The sequence below is a fragment of the Pteronotus mesoamericanus genome, unplaced genomic scaffold, assembly GCF_021234165.1.
Source record: "Pteronotus mesoamericanus isolate MK-2021 breed Mesoamerican mustached bat unplaced genomic scaffold, CSHL_Meso_final scaffold_165, whole genome shotgun sequence".
Lineage (NCBI taxonomy): Eukaryota > Metazoa > Chordata > Mammalia > Chiroptera > Mormoopidae > Pteronotus > Pteronotus mesoamericanus.
In genome coordinates this window covers 834,582-859,053 of record NW_026555307.1, presented here as the reverse complement: position 1 = coordinate 859,053, position 24,472 = coordinate 834,582, and the positions used below count along the sequence as shown (strand labels likewise).

Genomic DNA, 24,472 nt, shown 5'->3' with positions numbered 1-24,472 from the left:
GAACGATGTTTCCCTGGCCCTACCGAGTGGGCCGGACCTCTAATGCCCACATATTCTTGCTGTCCCCAGGGCCGTGGTGACGGCCATCGGGGTGCCAGGGGGAGGCTTTCTCCTGGACAAACACACACCAAGCACCCTGGGCCATGCAGTCGGCGCCCAGGAGATCAACACACACAAGAACTTCTTGTAAAGGAGTGGCTCCATTTTTTACAGATTGTTTTACAGGTATCAAAACAGTCCAAAAGTGACTTATAATTTTTTTTTTTTCATTATAAATAAAGATCCTCTGTAATGAGTGGTGAACGCTGCCTCTTGGGCTGGGCGGAAGAGGTGGAGAATCACTTTTCACGGGGGTCTGGCTGGTGATGAGCTTTTGGATGGTCTCGGGCTTCTTGATCTGCAGACCGCTGCATGGGCTGCACGTGGCCACGGCCACCAGATCATCAGCCACACAGACCTTGTTTGAGTCCCAGCTCTGTCCCTGCCAGTCCCTGCCAGCTGTGGGATCCTGGTAATAACACATCTCTAGGATGGGAGGCAGTGGTTGTATATATTTTTAAAAGATTTTATTTATTTCTTTTTTAGAGGGAGGAAAAGGGAGGGGGAAAGAAAGGGAGAGAAACATTGATGTGCAAGAGAATCATCGATGGGCTGCCTCTAGCACGCATCCCAACGAGGGACCTGGCCTGCAACCCAGGCATGTGCCCTGACCGGGAATCAAACTGGCAATGTTTTCAGTTCGCAGGCTGGTGCTCAATCCACTGAGCCACACCAGCCAGGGCAGTTTTGTGTTTTTTTTAAAGCACTTTGAACTGTTGGTGTCCCCCTCTCCTCGTAGACTGTTCTGATTATGGCACATGTGTTTCTGTTCGTTTTCTTTGGCTTCTATCAGAGGCTGTGTGGCTTATCCTGACTTTGGTTATCCTGACAGTGGTTATCCACTGTCATAGTCAGGTCCTCCCAGAAGCAGAACCTGGGCCAAGGCTTTGGGAGCAAGAAGTCTGTCTGGGAGGTGATCCTGGGTCACATGGGTAGAGGACAGGGAAGTACAGTTCCAGGATCCCCACGGACACACTCAGGTTCAAAACTTGCTAGAAGGACTTACAGAACTAAAAAAAAACCCCAACAAAACCACTGTAGTCACAGTATGGTTTATTATACGCAAAGGATGCAGAGTAAAATCAGCAAAGGGAAGAAGCCCAAAGGGTGGGGTCCAGGAGAGACCAGACCCATGCGGGCATCCCGGAAGGTCACACGCAGACAGCAATGGTGACACACACCCCCTAGGTGTTGCCAGCCAGTGACACTCACCCGGATCGTGGTGTCCAGAGTTTTCAAGGGCTTGGCCACATCGACATGTCTGACCACCCACGTGGTGGCCTCAGTCTCCAGCCCCACCCACGGTCAGGAGCTTAGAACACCAAGCCCTGATCTCTCACCCGCTGGTCTCTGGGTTGGCCATGGCTCTGCTGAGTGGCCGCCAGCAGCTGGGCTTTGTCAGGCTCTAGCTGGGTTCTAATCTGCTTCACGTGTCTCTGCATTTTGTGGCCAGCAGCTACCAGAGTATGTTCTCATGGACGATGGCAGAAGAGTGGAACACAAGCCAGGCCAGGCAGGTGCCCTCACAGCTTCTGCTCCGACTCGTGGCCCCCATCCTGTTCCCTCTGGAACCCTGGGAGATGCTGGGCCTCGGGGCGGGGGCCGGGTGCTCCCTCTGACACCTGGCTCCGTTCACAGGCTGGGTGGGGGGGCTCCACGTCTCCCGGGCAGTGCTCAGAGGCCTCCAGCCCGCCCACTCAACAACCTGCAGAGGCTGATCACCGCTTCATCCAGGCTTTTAGTGCCCATGGCAACAGGAAGAGGACCAGGCGGGAGGGCCAGCCTGAGGCTGCACAGGACACTGGACGTGGCTTCCCCACAGGGGCCTCCAGAATGTCGCCAGCTATGCCGCCGTTGTTTGCAAAGCTGCACTTGAGAAGATCCACCGGGCTCACCGGTGCCGTCACAGCCTGTGGGGCTGTTGGGTTCTATGTGGACCTGACCCTTCATCAAAGGTCATGGTGCTGTGGAGGTGGAGGTGGGGGCGGAGGCCTCTGTGGGGCTGGTCTAGAATGATGTTTTGTTTTGAACTCAAAACATGGCTCTTTGATTCTTATTTCCTGAGTCAGATCCTCCATTTAACTACATCCTGGGGAATGGTTACTAATGTCTGCAGTTTATTTTTCATTTATTTTTAATGCCAAAGCTGCACATACTGATTAAAACTAACAATAAAAAAGCTTTGTAAACAGCTCCCCCCAAAGTGGGGGGTGGGCAGTGGAGCAGGGACTGCAGTAAATGGCAACTAAAGTGGAAATGGACGGACGTTAACAGCCCTGGCCGCTGACAAAGCCCATGCCCCCTAAGCCTGCGATGTCCCGGAGAAGTGCCCAGTGTCCAGGAGGCCAGCAGCGTCCGATCTGAGACTTTGGGATTCATGCTATATGCTTCCAGGAGGGGAGGCTGGGAGGGGACAAAAGTGTGAAAACAGATGGAAATGTAATTTTTTAATGACAGCAGCAGATGGCAAAAAGACACAAGAGTGTGTTCGCACCATGTCGGAGCCATTTGAGAGCGCCCGGCTCAGCCGTGATGTGCGCTGTGTGGTGGGCGTGATGGCTCCCCCGCCAAACCCTAGGGGCCAGTGAGCCGCAGGGAGGAAGCCGCAGCCCCTCCAGGGTGGGGCAGGGCGTGCTGCCAGGCTGCGTGGGGCACAGGTAGATGGGGAAATACTTGTGGCTGCCTGGGCTAGGGGTGGGGTCCAGCAGCATCCCCGCACTTGGTTTTTCTGGACGCAGGAAGGCAGCCCACAGGCTCTGGTTTCAGACAGACCCTCCTTGTGGTCCCCGTGCCTGCTGTCCTAGTTCAGGCCATCGCCACTGCTCATCTGGACTTCTGCTCACAGCCGCCAGGTGAGTCTCCCGCTGTGGAACTGCGCCCGCCACCTCCCCCCGGCCCCGCCACCCGCCGCCATCCACCAGAGTTGTATTTCTGCACTGCAAGTCTATTCATGTCACTCCTTGACCTGCATCTCTCAGATGGCCTCCCTTTGCCCTCGGGATCATGTCCTCATTCTCAAAGGTGGCTTACAAAGCAGGCCCTGGAGACCTGGCCACTGCATGTCTTTCCCGCGTCACATCGCGCCACATTCAACAGGGATGATAATGCCCCGTGGGACTGCCATGAGAAAAAGAAGCCGCTCCTGCTGAGTGACAGCCACTGTCTGCTATGTTGGACACAGCTGAGAACCTTAGCAGCTCTAGGAGATGATATTCAGAACAGGTACAGTGGCAGCAGGGTAGCCCAACCTAATCAGAGCCACCAAGGTCAGTCCTGAAAGAGATCGTATTATCACCTCCACATTAGAGACGAGCTGCAGGCAGGGGCACAAGTCACAGTAGGAGCTGTGGCTCTCAGCTTCCTAGAGCCTAGCTGGGGCAGGAGTGATCTAGTTAGGGAAGCAGTCCTGTCCTATTATCAGGGCCCTGCCCTGAGCCACACGGCTGGCACGTTTCAGCTGAGGCAAGGCGAGGAGGTGTGGTGTTTGCGCTCTGAGTTTCTCCTGCGCTGCCATGACCGTAATTGAGCTCCCTTCTAAGATGAGAGACACCACTAGCTGCGAGTCAGTGCTTTTGCTAAGTTCTCCCCGGAGACCCCAGGAGAGAGGCCACGCTCAGTTTGTCAGAGCAGTGGCCCTCAGCCTCGGCCCGGGCCTGAGCCGCACGCCAGAGGTGCTGACTGCTTGGGCCCCGGTGTGGCGCCGGCACTGGGGAGATGAGTCGCCCTGCAGGCAGCGCTGAGAGTCTGTGGGGCTTCGCACCCACCTCCTCAATTCATCACTGAAATTCATCGTTTTCCTAGGCCACTGCTCTCCTCACTATAAGAAAGTCACTCCCACATAGCAGAGATTCAAACTAATCTAGGCTGGAATGGACACGCTATGCACAGGCAGACCACAGGTCCTTCCCAAACGTGCTCAACCCAAGGTCACCTGCGGGGATGCATCGGTGGGCTGCGGGCCCAACGTCAGACCCAGGAGTAAATGATCATTCAGAGGAGCCCAGCCCCTGTCAGTCACTCATACTGCAAATGCTCAATTTCCATGTGTGGCCACTGTACCGGCTGGAAGTATACGGAACATTTCCACCTCTGCAGGAAGGTCCACTGCCTTCAATTCGGAAGTCCACGTTGCCGGCTCATTTTGGAGCACTGTTCTGCTGGCCTAAATTCTATGTGACCAAAAGCGATTGTACTGCCATAGGTTGACAGCTTCAGGGGTGTTTTCGGTGTCCCTGGGGAGCCCAGGGAGACTTTTTTAAATACACTTTTTCTTGGTAAGGACAGCTTTAGAGTTACAAAAAAGTTGCAAAAATGGTACAGAGGGTTCCCATATACAGCCCACCCAATTTCCCTTATCTTTAATCTTCTGTTACTCTGGTACATTTGTCACAATTAGGGCACTAATTCTGATGCATTATTATTCATTAAAGTCTATACTTTATTCACATTTCCTCAGTTTTCCCCTAATGTCTTTTTTTTTTTTTTTGGCTGGGAGCCCATCCAGCATCCCACATGACATTGAGTAGTTATGAATTCTTAGGCTCCCCTGGGCCGTGACTATCCTTGTTTTTGATGACCTTGATCGTTTTTGAGGAATGCTGGCCAGGTGTTTTGTGGAACGTCCCTCTGTTGGAATGTTTCTGATGTTTTTCTCATAAATTAGATGGGAGTTGTAGGTTTGGGAAGTGAAGTACCTGTCTCGTCCGTGATATAAGGGTGCATGCTGCCACTTCGGCTGATCACTGCTGGTGTTCACCTCGTCCCCCTGGCTAAGGTTGTATCAGTCAGGTTTCTCCACTGTCAAGTTACTCTGTTTTTCTCTGTTTTCCTCCTGTTCTTTTCAGAAGGAAGTCGCTCTGGGTAGCCCACACTTCAGGAGAAGGGTGTCATGCTCTACCTTCCTGAAGGCTAGGCATCTATATATGTCCTTTGGAATTCTCTGGCATGCAGGGATTTATCCCTTCACCCTCATTTATTTTAGCTCCAGCTCTTAATTTACTACACATGGGGTGTTCTAGCCTTCTGGAGCAGGCGTTTCTTACAACAGGAAATAACGGTGTAAGGGCCTGCCCAGCACCCCACCTCTATTACTCCCCTCCTCCCTCCAGCTTTCCTCTTGCCTGTTTTCTCCGCCCACCCCCCAACTCTGAGAGGCCAGGCATGAGGCTGAGCATTTTGAAATTTTCTCTGGATCCTGGGAATGGCTTGGAGCTGGACCGGATTGGGGCAAATCGTTTTCCTCCTGTTTTCCCCACTACGAAAACCTCCTGGTGAGCGTGTTAAGTGAGGTTTCTGAATCCAAAAGTCTGAGCCTAGAGCTTAGAGAAGGGCATTTTAAATAACAGCTTTATTGAGGAATAAGTCACCCTTTTAAAGTGTACAATTCAGTGATTTTTAGAATATTTACAGAGTGTAATGACCACCACTATCTCATTTCAGAACATTTCCGCTACTCACCCCCAAAAGAAACCCCATACCCATTAACAGTCACTCCCCATTTCTCTCTCCCCCAGCCCTGAAAACCTCTAATCTCTCCTTTCTGTCCCTGCAGATTTACCTATTCTGGATGGCTCATATAAATGGAATCATACATGGTTGGTGTGGCTGGCTTTCAATTACCATAATGTTTTCAATGTTCACCCCCATTGTAGCAGGTATCGGTGCTTCATTCCTGTTAATGGCTGAATAATATTCCATAGTATGTATAGACCACATTTTTTTTTAATCCATCCCTCAGTGATGGACATTTGGGTCATTTCCACATTTCAGATATTGTAAATCGTGTTGCTATGAAGGGGAAGTCATTTAACAAGTCCTCCAAGTGACCCTGATGTACACTCAAGTTTCAGACTCTGAGACACCTTCATTTTGGAGCGCGTGAAGCTGCACATTATTCCCTGTTCTCACAAAATCCCAGGGAAGCCAGCAGCAGCATTCTACTGTCCCCGTTTTACAGATGAGGACACAGGACTCAGGTGATGTGGACATAAGACTCTGCTTGCTCTCCTGCTCGCCCTGCAGTGGCCTCTCTGAACCTCGGTGTGCCCACCGGCTCTTTTCCTTTGCTCTTTTACAGGCTGCAAAAAGCAGGCAGGGAAGCCTTGCCAACATGGGAACACAAATATTTGCCAGTAAAGAAAACAGTCTCCCATCAATCAAAACGCAGACAAGTTGGCACGCACTCTCTGCAGATGCCTGAGGGAGCTTCTATTTCAGGAGGGGCCAGGTGGCCCAAAGCTTCCCCTCCCCCAGAAACACTCCAGGCTCCTTCTCTTCCTACCTCTCCTGCAGATGAGGAAACTGAAGTTCAGAGTGATCCCTAGCCCTGGGTCACGCAGCATCCAGAGGACGTTCATTTATTTTCTTTGAAAGTATTTGTCTTAATAAATGACACACAATGAAGGTAATCCCCAGGTCTGCAAATGACAATTTCCCATGCCGATAAACAACAGATGTAGCTTTCCATGCCATGTGAGTGGGCAATACTTAACAATAGTTTCGTTTCATCTTCCTAACAACCCTAAGTGGAACAGGTTCAGGGGGCTTAGAGGGTGAAGCATCGGGATATCTGGGGGTGGGGTAGCTTTCCTGCCGGGATACAGAACCCTGCAATGCTCCTGGCTCTTGTGCTTTTCTCAGAGCCTAATGAACAGGGTTTCAAATTCAAGCCCAGCCTACTGCCTGTTCCCCCAAATCCTGCACTGGCTGCCTTACCTCCCTGGAAGCATTCCTGGCCTATTAGCATCCCCTCAGAATCCCCCTGGCCCTGGTTAAAATTCAACTTTCTGTTCCCATCCCAGACGCCTGAAACAATTTCCCAGGAGTGTGCATATTCACTCAGAATCTTCTAGGGGATTCTGACACAGCGGGGAGACTGAGGACCACTGCTAATAGGTTTCACACAAGCCTCCTGTACAGCGGGTACCTGTTCAGGGAACAAATGAGCACATCATCGCATAATTGCTGAAGTCTGCAGACTTGCCCCTTCATAAGCCTCACAGGGGGTGCTTGCCAATGTAGATTCTGAGCCTTTCCCCAACAATTTCTGATTCGGAAGATATGGTTGGGGTGCCGGAATCTACACATTTTTATAGATTTTTAAGCAATGTGTATACAGGGGGCAGAAGATAGTGAAATGAAAGGACACAACGCCTTCCTTCCTTCCTTCTCATGGGTTCGGGCTGTATCAGGTAATACTGTGACCCAATACATGCATTTACTCCTGGCCCCAGGAATAAGAGGTGCTGGCCAGTAGGCGCCCAGGGCAGGTGAAAGGTCACGGAAGCCTGGCGCCAGTTGCGGAAAGGCAAGGCAGCACCAGGTGGCAGTAGGTCCGATACGGGAGAGGGCGTGGCCGGCCTGGGCGAGGAGGCGGAGCCGGGGCCTGTCCACGAGGGGGCGGAGCCGGAGCCTTGACGTGAGTGGGCGGGATCAGCTCTCCGTTGCTTTGAAGCTCGCCAATCCTCGGGCTCATAGGAGCCGCGCTCCCCGCCTCCGGGCCGCCGCGCGTAGAGCGCCGCGTTGCTATTGGCCGGCCGAGGTTTTTCCGTATGGGGGGCGGATTCCGAGCGGTGGCGGGAAAGCGGTAGGAGGACCGGCGGCCGCGACGAGTCCTGGGCCGGCTGCTTGCGCCCTCATGGACGCGGCCGAAGTGGAGTTTCTGGCCGAGAAGGAGCTGGTGACCATTATCCCGAACTTCAGTCTGGACAAGATCTACCTCATTGGGGTGAGGCGCAGGCCTGGCATTTGCCTCAGGGTGGAACTGACGTCTGGGAGAGGCCAGGCTGCCAGGGCTTCTGCGGCCGCCGACTCACCCTGCTCCCTCCCTTCGTCTGGGATGGGAAGCCAGGGGGCGGACTCGGCGTGCCCATCCCGCGGGGGCCTGCGTGGACCGGGTCGGGACGAGGTTCGGTGCCGGGCGACGTGGGCGGGGGGAACTCCTGGAGGTCGACTGCGCTTCCCAGGCGTTTTCGGGCGGCCTCCCTGCAGCGCCTCAAGAACCCGGGCTTAGGTGGGCTGCCAGATGCGGCCAGCTCCACCGCGCGAAGGCAGACGTGGGCTGTCGCCCGTGCCTTCGTGACCGCCAGGGGTTGTATTTGTATTTGGACTGCTGTTTACCCGGTGTCAGTTCTGTTATTTGACGGCTGCGAGGTCCTTTAGCTCTGTCTTGTCTTACCGTGTTATTTATTTTTCCCCTTCTGGCAGGGAGATCTGGGGCCCTTTAACCCTGGCTTACCGGTGCAAGTGCCTCTGTGGCTGGCGATTAACCTGAAACAAAGGCAGAAGTGTCGGTTGCTTCCTCCGGAGTGGATGGATGTGGGTAAGGACGATCCACTGATCCGCTGAAATTAACGGTCCAGATTCACTCATTAGAGTCAGCTGACTACTATTGCCACTGTCCTGTCAGGGTGGGGGGTGTATATCAATTTTAGTTCAGATTTTGCTTTTAAAGCTATTTCACTTTGCTTTAAAATGAAAACTATTATAAGACTTTAAAGAAGCATTTGCTTTCATTTAGAAATACAATTATATAGACTGACATGTTGAGGAGCAGAGTCTTTGTCTTACCTTATAGAGCACGCGTGAAAATAATGCATCATCCATACAAGGGAATATTATTCAGCCTTTTAAAGGAATGCTACAATGGGGATGAACCTTGAAAACTTTACGTTAACTGAAAAAAACACACAAAGACCATATATTGTGTCATTCCATTTATAGGAACTGTACAGAACAGGCAAATCCATGGAGACAGAGTAAATAGTACTTGCCTAGGGAGGGAAGTTTGGGGGTGATGGAGGGATTGTGGGGGGTCCTTTTTGGGGTAATGAAATGAAAATGTGCCCAACTCTGTGAATATAGTAAAAATCATTGAATTGTATACTTTAAATGAGTAAATTGTATGGTATGTTAATTATGCCTCAATAAAGCTGTTAGAAAAAACAAAAAAGAATGCATTGAAGAGGCAGACAGACTTTACCCTGACTTTATCTTTTGCAATCTTTTCTCCATCTCAGAGATGTGCCTGGCTCACCATAACAAAGAATCTTAAATTTACTGGGGAGGGGGATGGTGGTAATAGACATGCATGTGTTCCTAGAATTTGGAAAGTCCTGAGTGATTTTGATTGCCCCCTCCCCACTGGGAATCACTTCGGGATACCTGCCTCCTAGAAGCATGGACACTTTCAGCCCAGTGCTCTCAAGTGCAGCTTAAGAAAGACTGCTTGGGCCCTGACGGGCATGGCTCTGTTGGGTGGGCATTGTCCTGCAGAGTGAAAGGTCCCTGGTTCAATTCCCGGTCAGGGCACATGGCTGGGTTGCAGGTTAGGTCCCCAGTTGGGGTGGGTGAGAGGCAATTGATCCACATTTCTCTCCCTCTTTCTCCCTATCTTCCCCTCTCTCTAAAACAAACAAACAAACAAACAAACAAACAAACAAACAAATAAACCAATGAACTCTTAAATAAAAAGAAAGAAAGACTGCTTGGAGCCCTGGCCAGGTAGGTCAGTTGGTGAGAGCATCGTCCTGATATGCCAAGGTTGTGAGTTTGATCCCCAGTCAGAGCACATGCAAGAATCAACCAGCAAATGCAGAAACAAGTGGAACAAATTGATGCTTCTTTCTCTCTCTCCCTTTTTCTTTCTCTAAAAACAACAACAATTAAAAAGGATGTGGAAAAAAAAGGTAAAGAAAGACTGCTTGGGCATTTCTTCCTTATTCCCTCTCCTAAAGGGGTGAGTAGCCCTGGTGGTCCTGAAATGTAATGGGGAATTCCAGTTCCTTCTGCTTTGAAGGGCTTTTTTAGTCCTGCCAGGCCTGGCTCTATTAGGGCTGCATCCCCTCAAGCCTTCTCATTTAAGATCAACCCTGGCAGATTTGGCTCCTTTAAACCCCAGCCCAAGCTTCTTCATAGTCCTGGGTCATATTTTAGTGAGGTAGTAGAACATCACTAGTCCGTCAGTAGACCCTGTCCAAGAACCAACTGCTCTCTGATTCTGCCACCACATTGGTTCTACCTGTTCTTGGACTTTCAGATAAATGGAATCATCTAGTATGTCAGTTTTGGTTTTGACAACTTAGTCAATATAATGTTTTTGAGATCCAGCCCCGTTGTTGCATGTCATTACAGTCTTTTATTGCTGAATAGCGTTCCTGCGTGTGAGTATGCCGCGATTTGTTCACCCATTTTTATGCTGGTGGATATTTGGGTTATTTCCCACTTTTGGCTATTGTGAATATGGCTGCTACGAACAAACAGTCTTGTCCATGTATTTTTGTGGATATGTTTTTATCTCTTTTGGGCAAATAAATACCTAGAGAGGTGGAATTGCAGGGCAATAGGGCAGACTGTGATTAACTTTGTAAGAAACTGCCAACCAGTCCACCAGAGTGCTTGAGCCATTCCCACCAGAAATTTCCAAGATTTTCCAGTGTTCCACATCCTGGACAACACTGGGTATTTTCTCTTTTTGATTAGTCTCAGGGTTTGAACAGAGGTGTTTCATACCCTGATTTAGATTAAAGAAAAAAAAAAAAAAGAGTGAGCCCTGATTGGTGTGGCTTAGTTGGGCATCATCCGCAAGACGAAAGGTCATTTGTTCAATCCCTGGTCAGGACACATGCCTAGATTGCTGGTTTGGTCCCTGGTCAGGGTGAGTCCAGAAGACAGCTTGTTGATGTTTCTCTCCCTCTCTTTCTCACTTCTCCTTTCTCTAAAAAAAGGGAAAAAAGAGAAAGGAAAGAAAGAAAGAAAAGAGTCTGCTGTGTAGAGAAGATGTGTGCGCGGAGAGAGCAGTACAACATTACCCAGGCAAGAGCTGAGAGTAGCTCCAGCAGCTGATTGAGGTGGGCCGTGGTGGCTGGCATTTAGGCACGTTTTAAGGAAGAATCAGCAGGATTTGCGGAAGGCCTGGCAGCGGGGTATGAGAGCGAGTTAATTAAGGACTGGTGGTGGGGCTGTCGGCCTGAGCTCCAGAAGGAGTGGAGCCGCAGTTTTCTGAGACGGGGAAGACTGCAGGAGCACCTGTGGGCTAAAGTGGACACCAGGAGTGGGGGTTTGAACACGTGACACTGGAGGTGCCAGATGGAAATCCACATGGAAGTAAAGTGGGCAGTGGGGTGACTGAGTGAGGAGTTCAATGGGGGGGCTCATCTGAGGATGTAAATTTGGACATCATCATGAGCACATAGATGGTAGTTAGATAAGGCAGGAATTTGGGTTTAGGGGGTGGACAGGGTGAGGGAATTGAGCCCTGCAACGCAGCATTGAGAGGTCAGGAAGGCCAGAAGGAATTGGTGAGAAGAGAACTCTAGTTTTGCAGAAGCGAAATGGTAAGTACCCTCCAGGGAAGAGGACTGGCCCTTGTCAGATGTGGGGGCTGAGACACAGCCATTAGGATTGGCCTCGTGGAGGCGGTGGGCCTTGGTGAGCTGTGCTGCCGGAGGGGTGGGACAGACACCCCCCTGAGTGGCTGAGGAGGGGAAGTTAAGGCCAATATCTGAAAACTCTTGGAGTTTTGTTGTAAAGGTCATGAGAAATGGATTGGTAGCTGGAGAAAGATTTGGTGTCAAGGGAGGGTTTTCTTTACAAGATAGATGTTGCCGCGTGTTTGAAGGAATGACCATATAGTGAGGAGTAATAACGATCATTCAAGAGTGAGACACAGTTGCTGGAGTGGTGTTCCGTGCAGGTGAGAGGGGAGGGCCCAGCGCATACCCGGAAGGCTGGCCCTTGTGCCTGGGGACCGGTGCAGGGAGGGTAGGAAGACGTGGCGGGAGTGTGCGGGCACGCGGCAAGGCAGTGGCCGAGAGCCGGGGCAGTGAGATGAGGAGAGAAGGCTTGGAGAGGGCGGGCACAGCCAAAGCGAGAGGGTGAACGGACGAGGGAAGTTTCGTAGGATTGCAGGATAGTACCAAGGGCCCCCTGGAGGCAGGTGGCCAATCCTCTAACGTGAGACCCTACGGCATGGTTGTGTCTGTGTGTGTCTCTTAGCCGCAGAGGGAGTCCAGATTTAGGGCTGGAGGTTGTCTCAGGCCGGTAAGTCAGGGAGAGAAGGGTGCAGCAGTTGTGGCATGTGGAGGGAAGCGCAACTGCTGGATGGGTTTGGACTCGGTTGATTCCAGATGCTGGGCTTTCACCCCCGTTGTTAGCGTCTCACCCCACACTGAGTGGCTGTAGTTCTAAGTTGACTTGCTCTTCTGAAAAAGGCTTAGTGTGAATTAATTTCTCCTGTCCCTGGTTACTTTCATCACTTCTTGCATCGAAAGTAGAATTCTTTGCTTTTTCACTAAGAAAAGAACTTTTGACGGACATTCTTTTTATTAATATATTCTGCAGGCCAGAGCAACAATAACAGTAATTTAGACTTTCTTGGAGAGAGTTTTTGAAGAACTACGCCTTGTATCATCTATTTAGTAAAACAAATGATATTCCAAAAACTGTTTTTAATGTATTTGTTAGTTGAACGAACAGGTAATACAGGCACCTGGTAAATTTTGGGAGGTTTAAGAAAATATTTTGGCTATGGTGATGGTAAAATGTATTCATGTCTAAATTTCAGAAAAGCTGGAGAAGATTAGGGATCATGAACGAACGGAAGAAACTTTTACCCCTATGCCTAGCCCTTACTACATGGAACTGACCAAACTCCTGCTAAATCAGTAAGTAACCTCATTTCTTAGAGCCCACATGCGAGCCTGAACTCACGGTTCTCAGCCCTTAACCCCTGCCCTCCCTTTCTTGTTCCGCTCCCTGCCGAGCTGAGCGGCATCCCTGGCCGCCCGGTTCCCCAGATCAGTTCATCTGGGAGTCATCTGTGTGCACATGCACACTTGCCCGGATTCTCTCTCCCGTTCTCATTTTTCCTTTTCTCCCAGTAAATCCCTGGGTTCTTTTCATTCCACCTCCTAATTATTTCCAGCAGTAGCCTTTTGCTTAACTATAAATATGTTTTATTAATAAAGCTTTACCCCTTTTTATTCTTTAGGTATGTGCATTTGAGTCCTTGCATGCTTGTCACATGAAAGGCCAGAAGACTCACGTTTGCCTTTGTGCTGTAGTAAATCATTTCCCTGCATCCAGTTTTGGCTCCCCATCAGCTTCTAATTCACTCTCCACGTTGCAGCCAGAGTGGTCCTTTAAAGATAAAGCTGCTTTATCTTTATGTGACTCCCCTACTCCTCAGAGCCTTTCTACAGTTAATCTAAAGTCCTGATCTTGGTATTCAAAGCACTGCGTAGGCTGGTTTCTTTCTTCCTTCTCTCGTAACTCTCTTACAGTTCTTCCCTCTGATTCTCTTAACTTTTAGGTTCACATTGGCTTCTTTTACTTCCTTGTATATACCAAGGTCCTCAGGGCATTGCATGTACTGTACCCTCTGCCAGTAAGTCTGCCTGTTCCCTGCTCCCTCCTTTGGTTTAGCATAACAGGTACTCCCTTCCTGTCTTACCTGTTCTCTTGGCATCTCTGTACACCTCCATAGCATTTGTCAGTTATAATTTTCTAATCACTAACGCAGCTTTACTCTTACCCCACCTCTAGTTCTAATGGGCAGGGGCTGTCCTGTGTGTACTATCACAGTGCTTGGTGCTTGTGTGTGTTGAATGAATGAATGAATGAAGAAATCAGTGGAGGGGATAAGAAAGTGTTGATAATTTTGCATGGGACATTCTTAATGTGTAATAAGCAAAATGTCAAGCTTTTGATACCTTTTAGTTGATGGATTCAAGACCAGAACAAAACTTGGGGAGCTTTCTATTGCCTGCTGTAGAGCAAGGGCCAGGGGCCCACTAAATGGCATTTCTGGATACCAATGGAAAATTGAGGTACATATCATCCTTGTCCTTCGGTTGATATGAGGCTGCAGTTCACAGATCACTAAGTGTTTCACTGCATAGTTATAATAGGCTGGAGTTCCTGGTTTGGTCAGGGAGAGATGGGACCCTGTTACCCAGTGGTTACCCTGCAGTGTGATACATGCTGCTCAGAGTGTGCTGGGATGCAACCAGAATGCCTGGTGGTGCCAGAGAAGGGATTTTAGGCTGGAAGATCTTAGGATGGTAACTTTACTGGGGGAGAAGGCAGAAGTGTGAAAGGACATGCTAGGTTTGGGAAGCAGAGCTGCTGGGGCATGTGTAGACTCCGTGGAAGTGGGAGAGCTGAGGCTTTCGTCTGCTGGCGGCGGGCCCAGGAGGTGTTCAGGGAGCGTGCTGCCTGTGGGCCTGAGAAAACCCGCTGTGGCAGTGGAGAGGGTGACTTGGGGAGAATCTGGAAGCACAGGTGAGGGGCCTGTTCATGTTTTGTTTTTGAAGTTCAGTATATTATGTGTGCGGTTCCTATTGAAACCCTTGTCTTGGAATTTTTTAGACTTCATTTGGCTAAAGGACCTAATTGTACCTTTGTTCTGCAGTTCAGTTAATAAGGAGCTGGGGTCCTTTGTTCTTTAACCTGCTGTTCTGAGCAAAGGATCCAAATGTTTGGGCTTTAAGTAAAATCCACTACTTAAATTTTATACCACTAATTCCCCGTCTACTAATGGTGAGCTAACTAGCCTGTGGAGAGACTGTTTCCAGCTTCTCCTGGAATGCCTGGTGTCAAATGGTGCTGGCTTTTGCTTTTATCTTCTAGTTTGTCTCTTCCTTCAAAGATTAGTTAAAAAAAAAAAACCTCACACAGGGAGACTATGAGCATTGCTTGCTGACTCCAGTTCAAACTTTCACCCAGAATTTAGTGTGTGTAGGTGTGCTCAGATTATGCTAATTTGCAATTTCTTCTGTGATTTTTGTAAGCATATTTTTGTTTTTTCTGTAGATAGGTCAATGTCTACCCTTCAGGGCTTTTGTGAGGACAGAAATGCTGTGTAGTGCTGAGCACAGTGCCTGGCACAGAGCCATTGTCTTCTTTCCTTGGTGGGTTGGAAGCCCTTGGATAGCCGATGGGGTGCGAGCCACAGAGCTCCTGACCTCTGAGCCAGCCTTGGAACAAATTCATTGTAGATGGAAGTTCTGTAGCACAGAATACTCACGTATCCTGAGGCACAGGATGTCCAACCTAGAGCTTATTCTCTGATACCTAATTATTTTAGAAAACAGAAGTCCTTGTGCCGCTGCTGCCAGGGGACAGGTAACATGACCACAAATATCTGTGTGGATCATGGCTGCATTTTCTTGGCAGCAAGCTTAACTGCTAGACATCTTTATATTTTAAAACTGCAAATGAAACAAAGCAAATTTTGAGTCTAGAACAGCTCATGTACTTTGCCTGAATCCCAGCAATTTTTTTTTTTTTTAAGCCACTTCTAGCTGGCTACTGCTTCAGTTTACTGAGTGCTCCCTTATGCAGTTTATTTCACCTCTGCTTCCTATAGTGCTTCAGACAACATCCCCAAAGCCGACGAGATCCGCACCCTGATCAAAGATGTGTGGGACACTCGCATAGCCAAGCTCCGGGTGTCCGCTGACAGCTTCGTGAGGCAGCAGGAGGCGCATGCCAAGGTGGGTGTGCTGCTGGCCTTCGCTCTGGCAGCTGCCCCGCGTGGGTGCAGGAGGCCGGCGCTGCTGAGGGGCTTCCTGGGGCGCCCACCGCCTGCTGAGGCGGTCACAGGCAGGAGTTACTGGCTGTGCTTGTCAACATTATTCTTCATTTCTTATTTTTGTTCAGTAGATTTTATCTTTTTCTCAAGATCAGAAACTCCTCAACCAACTCAGTCTGTTTTCTCTTTGTGTTTTAGCTGGATAACTTGACCTTGATGGAGATCAACACCAGCGGGGCTTTCCTCACACAGGCGCTCAATCACATGTACAAACTCCGCACAAACCTGCAACCTTCTGAAAGTACCCAGTCTCAGGACTTCTAGAGAATGACCTTTTGTTTACAAAGGCCTTGTATCTGCCGGCAGGAGGCTTGCTGGGCGGTGTGTGAGTGCTCCGGACATGATCGAAGTACTCACAGTTCTGGATTTCTAGAACCGTTTCCAATGTAAGAAAAATAAGTAATGAAGCAAGGACTGGATTCATAACCTTGTTGGAAAGCAACAGGTTGTGCTTAGTCCTTGACATAGTCTTCAATTCCACATCTGTCTGTAGAAGCCAGTTGTTTTTATGGTGGGGGGAAAAGCTTCGGCGAACAAGCTGTGCTCCCTAGCAGTCTCAGGTCTGCTGCACGGGACCGTTGTGTGGGGCAGTGTTCGGTGATGTTAGGTGTTGCCTTGAGTAGGCCAGTATTCAGGTGGTGATGTGGCCCTGGGACTTTTTCTTCCCCCCTCTCTTAATATAGATCACATGGGCTAAACTTAGGGTCTAGAGGTTGCTCACACAGAGGATGGCAGGTGAGTGGCTTGTGATGCCAGGTGGTGGTGATCATCTAAGTCCGAATACACAATAAAGATGGAATCACCCCAACCTCTGTTGGTACTTTTTTTCCCCCCTGCATAACTACCAAGCAGAAGGAGCAAGCCATGTGGCTAAAGTGATCTAACAGACCAAATTGAGGTGTGTAGCAGGCAATTGTAAACGTCAGATATTCTGGCTGTCTCTTGTTCTCATGGCTACTTCTGGTTAAGGTTTGAAGGATTGCTTATCACGGGAAGGGGAAAGCAGGGAAAAACTAATTCCGCATTACTAAGTGAGTGAGAGAAACTGAAGACAATGCTAGTAAAAGTTGGACCAGTAACACTGCTGTTGATAGGATTTCAGGGAAAAGACTCGTCGTAGGTAGCAGACAGAGGCTCAAAAAAGGGTAAATTCTTTTCCCTAAGGAAAAAATTTCAGTTGTAGCATTTTACAATTGCTAAAATCCTTATAGAAATTATATTACCTTGAGAGGGGAAAAGACTAGAGCAGTGATTTCTAATCTTTTTCATCTCGTGGCACATAAAAATTACTAAAATTCTGTAGCACACCAAAAAATATATATTTTTGCCAATCTGACAAAAACATGAGTATTTTTTTATTCACATCGGATGGCTATTGTAATTTTTTTTTGCCAATCTAAGGGAAAAGCAATAATCCCAACCAAATGGTCAGGTATTGGATGTTTTAAAAATTCTTGGAGTGCATGGGTTGAAAATTGCTGGTCTAGAGTGATATAGTGAGTGGAAGGCTCTGCAGCCTGCTGGTTTTCAACTGTAGTAGCATTGCTGGTCAAGAGAAGTAGCATGCTATCTCGAGGGCTTTTTGAAGAGTATACATGCATGATCAACTGAGCCTGGAGAATACCTGCTGGTGTATGCCCTTCAGTGTTTATAGTCCATTTACTTCATGTTAGTTGAGCGGTTTCTCCATTCCCGTTGCTACCTACCCATCTAGGTGTCCCTTCAACAAGCAGCTGATGGTTATTTGGATACTGAAGAGCCAGGCATGAAGGGATTAGGACACAGAAGACCTTGTTGCTATCATTTAAGGTGACTGTTTATAGAGGGTTGGGTCGCTTTCTGATGGCAGGACTTGCCTGTTCTCCCTCTTAACTCAGCACCATTCAGATTTAACCTGGGGAATCTTCTACAATGAAACCACATGATTGTGGAGGGTCAGGAGTCCTATGTATCTCTGATCTTGTTCTTAAAATCTGACTGACTTATAGTTGAATCTGTCTTCACATTTTGCCTATAAAGCTATATAGTTGAGCTTTTTCTTTAATTGGCCTTGTATGATTAGAACATAAAAAAAAATTTTCCTCTTAACATGATTTAGGAAGATTTTATTTTTTTGGATGTTGTCAGAAATTACAGCAATATATTCATAAATACCTAATTACTACATTCAACAAATAATATTACAATACAATTAATTCAAACAAGTACACTTAGAACAGGTTTAATTTCACAGCATCTAAACTGCCCCCAGAGTGACCGAGGCACCGTTCCTCCTCCCTCCCATGTACTGGTTCACTGTTCTAGCAATTGAGCACAGGGTACATAACAAAGTAACACAACCAATTAGCATGGTCTTCCTCAGGTCAAGGCAGAGTTAAGGAGTTTAAGTTAAGTGCTGGATCAAAAAGTGGGGGACAGGCTACTGCAAGTAGTAAGAAAGTCAATAGCTTGGTTACTTGGAAGAGTATAGGGATCGCTGCTAAATGGCTAATATACACTTATTTAAGAGAGTAACAGAATCGGCTTGTGCTGACCATCTCCATCTTGTGGTGGATCCTTGGAATTTTCTACACTTTAGAAAGACACGTAACTCAGGGAAAGGGAGTATCTTAGTTTTTGAGATTTGGCAGCATTGAGAAAAACCCATTCTGTGTACAAACTTAAGATTTCCTGTTATAATTCTGAAGTATGGGCTCCTTTGAATAGTCTTTGAATTTCTGTAAGGGTATATAATCTAGTAGAATGTTAATGCCAATTTAGTGAGTTAGTTCCTTTAGAATACATAGACTAAACTGTCAGAAAGCCTACCTTGGTCACTTAAAACAATGGATTAAATCGTGTTATTTTCTTCACATCAGTTTGGCTGATTCCATGACCAGGTATGCAGTACCAAGTTTTGGGGAAAGCTCTGGTTTGTTGCTGAGTATCTGATTAAATGTGGAGCCATGTGATTCCGCTTTGTAAGGTATCCCTCACAAGTTGAGTGAAATCCCCTTTAGAGGACAGATGGCAGCTGTCTCCTCCAAGTGCTGTGGGAAGCACATGAGGCAGTGAAGGACCGAGGTCTTCACGAAAATACTGACACAGAGGTTGCACAATCAATTCTAGAGCAAATTTGGTGTACTTCTGAACTTTTATCTTTTAAATGCAACGTGAAATAGTGGAACAAAAGCTTCAGATAGTGCGTATTTGTCCATTTTTAAACCTAAACTGAAAAGGAACTTAGATGAGATGAAAAAGTATTTTCAGATTATAAAACTAATTGGATGGAAACCCACTATTGGGTACTATGTCTTTGTGGTGCACTTGTTTTCAAGACTCTTACCTTTTTCTTATTCATACTGCCTTTTGTGGTTTATATTTATATTCTGATTGTCTTATTGAGCCCAAGAATAGTCTAAGATCTCCAGAGACAGGTGGGAGTTGGGTGCGGCAGAGCAACAGAAGCTCAAGTGCAGGGTAGACATGGTGTTTTCAATGGGGAGGAGGAAAAGCAGTTACTAGTAGCCCAGTGACACAGCCTCCGCCCCTGGAGTGGTGCGTTCCCTTATCCCGCACGCTGTGACCTCTTCCCCAAACAATTAAGCAGACCCAACCGAGGGAGCTCCCCAGGCTGGTGAAGGGATGGGGCTGTGCTTTTCTCTCCCATCAAGTTGTTGTCTGCTTTTTCCACGTTAGCCAAGGCTATTACCAAAGCTGATCAGCAAAAGTACTCAGACATTGTCTGTGATGGAGGAGGACTGAGAGTGAAATGCTAAGATGTAGCTCTTAAGCTTTCAGACCAGAAACAGCAAGTAGATTTTAAATAGAGAAATTCAGTGATATTCTGCCTTTATTGTTGGCAATAGATCTCCCTCTAAACACCTGTCCCACCTGTGGAACATGTTGATCTCTCAATGTCTTTGCAGGGGAGGAGGCCCACAGAACAGCCCTTAGTTCTCCTCAAGTCGTTTCTGTGGAGAGGAAGGCGCTTGTTGACTGCTGATAATACTGGCGGCACTTTTTGTCTGAGTTTGCTAATAACTGGAAGATTCTTGGCAGACATACAAAGCAAACTGTGTGGGAACAGATAAAGCGACACAATGCCATCTGCCAGCAAGCTGTTCTGCGCAGCTAAAGGCTGAGGGTGTGGCCACTGATCACAGTGAGTAGCCTTCGTGAAGGTCAGCCAGCCCTTCCCCTGGGTGAAGGGGAGGCGTGTTCACACTCAGGCCTCCTCCCCCTCCCCTCTCCCCGGGCAGACCAACCACTGGCTGCTTCGGCCTCTCTGTCGAAGCCCATTCAGGCAAGAGATACTTTCTTGATCTAGGTTAAATCCTGCCTGAATGAACAGTAACTGGGACAAGAAGGAAAATTTTCCCCATTGCTTTGCATGGATCTGATTATCCCAGTTCTAGCTGCTCCTGTGCTTGTCACAGTCAGTTCAAAAGGAGGAGAAGTTCAGCTCAGACATTGCTTATCCTACTTGTAGGCTTTTACAAAGCTTTGCATCTAAATAAAGCCTCTAAAGTTTCTACTTTGCACCTGTTCTCAGACTGCTGTAAGACACCTTAGAATTCTATTACAGAAACTGCTCACTTCCTGAAAAGTTCTTTTACAAAAGCCCCACGTCTGTGTGTGCACGCGTAGGTGCACCCAGTATCTGTTTCGTTTACCGTAGACTAGCCCCTCCTCACTAATTGCAACTGGGTATAACTGCGATTTGCTGTCCAGAGCTGGGGGGAGGGGGCAGAGGAGGAGGTAAGAAGTAATGCATGGCTTTCTACATCGTTTTCTGGTGCAACTCAAAAATGAAGTGATCGCATAGGCGCCAGTGGTAAGCTCTTTTACTTTCTTCTTCTTTAATTTTTAAAAACACTTCAATATTTAATGTCCTGACCAGCAGCAGTACAGACACTAAAAGCAAGTTTTATTTTTGCCCAGAAAAACAAAAAACAAAAAAACAAACAAAACTCCCAAACAGGAAAACAAACAAACAAAAATCCCCCCAAACCACATTAAAAATGGCAGGCTTTTTATAACAATAATTAAAGTAATAAAAACATACAAAACTTTGTTTTTTAATATATATACACAGTACAAGGCTGAAGCACCTTTGACTTTTCTCTCAAAATTTGTTTGTATGAAAACACCCCCCACTGCAGCAACAATTTGGTGGGTGTGAATATATGTATACATAGAGCTCTGTACATTTCCCCCACGGAGTAATAAAAAAAGGTACCTTCAGTTTGTCGATTTGCTTTATCTTTAGGTTAGAGCTTTTCCAGGGAAAAGCCTATGGGTGAGGCTTTAGTACTGTTGCTTTGTGTGCTCCTAAGACCTGTTGCTTTTAAGAAAATTTTGCAGAAAAGTAACTGAAACAAATAAGCCCTTTACTTAAAATGCACCCCACCTTCATTCAGCTGAAGTGGGTCTCAGTCCTGGGGAGGAATGAGACCAACCCCCACACTGCAGCAAAAGCAAACTTGGGTCTTGAGGCATAGTAATATGGCAACACAAGAAATAGAACACAAGCAGTTTGAGCCAATCTTATACACCCAGGGGCTATAAATGATAAAAGTTTTAGTGTTGGTAATGGAGCCTTCATTTTCAGGTTTAAAAATGTGACATGGGGAAAGAAAGAATAAAACGGCCTTTAAAAAATAAACTATGGGCGTTGTCCTACATTGGTTGCTCGCTGAATTACAAAGGTGATTCAATTGCATTGAAGTCAAGGCGAGTTCGTTCTTTTTCTGGAGCCTGGAATCCAATCCTTTGCTTCATGCATGGCACATTCTTATTTTTTTTTTTTAAGCTTCAAACCTCCCAGTGAAAAATATTAAATATTCAAGGTAATAAAATAGATAATATTTCTATACTATAGGTTCGGCCTAGTGCAAGGGAAACCGTCACCTAGGATATCCCTTAAAGTAACCCCTAGGCCAATGCATTGCAGGCAACGCAAGGCACTTCCGTAAGTGATCCAGTTCCGCCTGGAGTCGCTCCCTTTCTGAGACAATCTTCTGTTTCTGGCTCCTCAGTTCCTGCAGAGAGAGGAATTCACATTCAACAAACTGGCTTCATCGAAACGTATGTGATGCAGAAACGTGCTGGAGGCCACTTGGACAAGTAAACTTTTGGCACTTTTTAAGATTATTTTTCTAGGGGACTGGAGGAAAAAAGAGAGGGAAGCATCAATTGGTTGCCTCTCACACGCCCCCAACAGGGGGCCTGGCCTGCAACTCAGCCATGTGCCCTGACCAGGAACTGAACCACTGAACTGGCCACCTTTTGGTTTGAAGGACTGTGTCCAACCCACTGAGCCACACCAGCCAAGGCTAATCATTCGGGAGTTTGCAAAGCTCCTCCCAGTGTTCTGACAGTGGGCTCCGGGGTAAGTCTGAACTGATTCTTCCAACATTGTGGAGTCTCACAATACCTGCTCTCAGAGAACCAGCATCCACTGTTGTCTCAGATTCAACTGTGAACTTTTAAAAATTAAGCCCTGATACCATACAACTTTTGCTGCTTCAGGAATGGCCAAAATCTGCACACCTGATATAAACCCCACATCCCTGCACTGGGAGGAGGCCCTCAGGGTTTGTCACATGTCACAGTTGGAAGACCTGTTGAGCCAGGTTGCAGAGGGGAAGGAGGTGGTTTGTTTTCCTCAATAACTTCTTCAGTAAAATCTTCTTCCCTTCTCCTTAGCAAACCACAGCAGGGCAGACTGACAAAGGCAAAAAATAATCCCCCCAAAGGGACAGTATATAAATAGCATCTTCCTCATTCCAGGATCAATATTCCACAAATTAATGGCACCTCTTCCTTAGCTAGGTTAATCAACTGACCCCTGAATTTCCCTCCTAAAACGTTTATATGGGTGCCCTTAAATGCAAACATGAAAGGTTAAACCAAAAAAGCATAGGGTATCTTGAGAAAACCCCAATAGGAGCTGATTTTCCTTCCTTTTTCCATGTGTGGTGTTCCCAAGACTCACCGCCATGCTGTGGGAAAGCTGGTCTGCTGTGAGACTGAGGCTGTAGTTCTGGGCCTCCAGCCGTCTGTACTGCGTCTGCAACACCTGCCGCTCCAGATTTTGCTCTGAAAAGACAAGCGATGTTGATACATTTACTGTACACAGGGTCCATAGGGCCTGGCAATTGTTTTCCCTCTCTCTAATGCAGCCAGCATAACACTCTACTTCGGACCACAATGCTCCCAAGCTCTTTGTATCACGCTAGTAAGTACGTCAGTGTTACTATGTTAGATCTAGCCTGGTGGAATCAAAAACAAAGGATCGAGCATTGAAAGGCAATTTAAGGGATACTGGTTAAGAAGCTGCCCTGACTGGTGTCGCTCAGTGGATTGAGAGCCAGCCTCTGACCGAAAGGGCTGCTGGTTCAATTCCCAGTCAGGGCACATGCCTGAGTAACTGGCCAGGTCCCCAGTATGGGGTGCATGAAAGGCAACCATATATTGCTGTTTCTCCACCCCCCGCTCCACTCCTTCTCCTCTCTCTAAAACAATTAGCATGTCCTCGGATGAGGATAAAAACAACCAACAAAGGCTACCTAATTTTACAAAAGCTAGAACTGTGATAGCAAAATAAAATACAATTAAAACTGGCATCTAATACCACTTAAAACACTTAAAATATGAGAAGTACTAACAAGTCAAATTTGGCAAGCAGGAAACATTAGAAAACAAAGGTGAAAAAATAGGGTTGTCATCTCATGGATATAGAAAATGCATTGGTTAACCTTTGGCAATCATATACCATAAGCTCAGCAGCAAATGGGATGCTTTGATAGACTGTTTCTAAAGTTTAACGAGACAAGAGCCCCCTTAGTGCCTCTTCTATTCAACGGCTTAGAGGTTCTAGGCAATGCAGTATGACAGAAATAAGGTAAATACTCAAAAGGAAAGAACTTATAATCTCCGGGTCTGATCTATGATATTTAACCAATAAGGGATACAAAAATTAAAAATCCTTAACAAAGTGATATCTAAAATGTAACAAAAACTCATGGAGAAAGTCAGCAAAAATTTTTAATACAATTAACTACCATATTCATAAATGGAATAACATCACTATCAAAGATATCAATTCTTCCCAAATCTGCAAATTGAGCACAACTGAAAATTCTAACAGGAATAGGTGAGACCAAAATTCACCGAGGAAAACCGAAGGCCAAGAACAGCTGCGCTGTAAGAGAAGAACAGGCCATGGCGAGTTACCCCAGACAATGGAGAGCTGCAGAGACGGGGCACGACACGGGGGCAGGACAGGGCACCAAGAGACGGAGCAGAACAGCACCCGGGCATGGGCGAGGGCCCTGTGCGACAGGCACACCCCCGGGGGGGGCGGGGCACCTGTGAACTGCCAGGATAGCTGGTTGCCTGGGCGGGAAAAATGAAGTTAGACTTCTGCTGTATTTCTTACACAGAAGTGAATGCTAGGCACATGGAAAACAGAACGTGAAGGCTTTCAGAAGGAAATACAGAATACGTCCTTGGCGGTAGGGAAGGAATTCCCAAATGAGGCACCGACAGACATCAACCCAGGACAGGTGGATACGTTTTGCTCCCTTAAAATAAAAAGTAATGCTATATATGGCTTCTGGGTACATACGTATGTACTTAAAGAATAACATGTGGCCTAGGCCAGCGTGGCTCGGCGATTGGAGTATAGTCCCATAACCGAAAGGTCTCAGGTTTGATTCATGGTTGGGGCACGTGCATAGGCTGGGGATTCGTTCCCAGTCTGGGCACGTGCAATCCCCAGTCCCGGTGTGGATC

The 24,472-nt window shown here is 47.4% G+C and overlaps 2 protein-coding genes across 6 annotated transcripts in view; one reads left to right on the top strand and one right to left on the bottom strand.

Annotated features, from left to right (window-relative positions):
- The first annotated feature begins 7,735 nt into the window (after positions 1-7,735).
- On the top strand, positions 7,736-15,955 carry GINS2 (GINS complex subunit 2). Its single transcript, XM_054588817.1, has 5 exons — positions 7,736-7,825; positions 8,305-8,419; positions 12,662-12,761; positions 15,467-15,593; positions 15,830-15,955. The coding sequence occupies exons 1-5, from the start codon at positions 7,736-7,738 to the stop codon at positions 15,953-15,955; spliced, it is 558 nt and encodes a 185-aa protein (XP_054444792.1).
- A 1,864-nt stretch (positions 15,956-17,819) lies between these two features.
- GSE1 (Gse1 coiled-coil protein) overlaps positions 17,820-24,472 on the bottom strand; it is a 415,649-nt gene continuing 408,996 nt past the window's right edge. For all 5 annotated transcript variants that reach the window (XM_054588920.1, XM_054588921.1, XM_054588922.1 and 2 more), the window contains 2 exons: positions 22,671-22,774; positions 17,820-21,714 (listed from right to left, as the gene is read on the bottom strand). In XM_054588920.1, coding sequence (XP_054444895.1) covers positions 21,580-21,714; positions 22,671-22,774 — 239 coding nt within the window. In that variant the 3' untranslated portion in view covers positions 17,820-21,579. The remainder of the gene's footprint in view (positions 21,715-22,670; positions 22,775-24,472) is intronic.

Bases quoted from the DNA above. Each gene is read 5' to 3' on its own strand.
- GINS2 (XM_054588817.1), top strand. From the start codon at position 7,736: ATGGACGCGGCCGAAGTGGAGTTTCTGGCCGAGAAGGAGCTGGTGACC. The intron at 7,826-8,304 runs GTGAGGCGCAGG...CCCTTCTGGCAG, and splicing joins ACAAGATCTACCTCATTGGG to GGAGATCTGGGGCCCTTTAA. The intron at 15,594-15,829 runs GTGGGTGTGCTG...TTTGTGTTTTAG, and splicing joins AGCAGGAGGCGCATGCCAAG to CTGGATAACTTGACCTTGAT.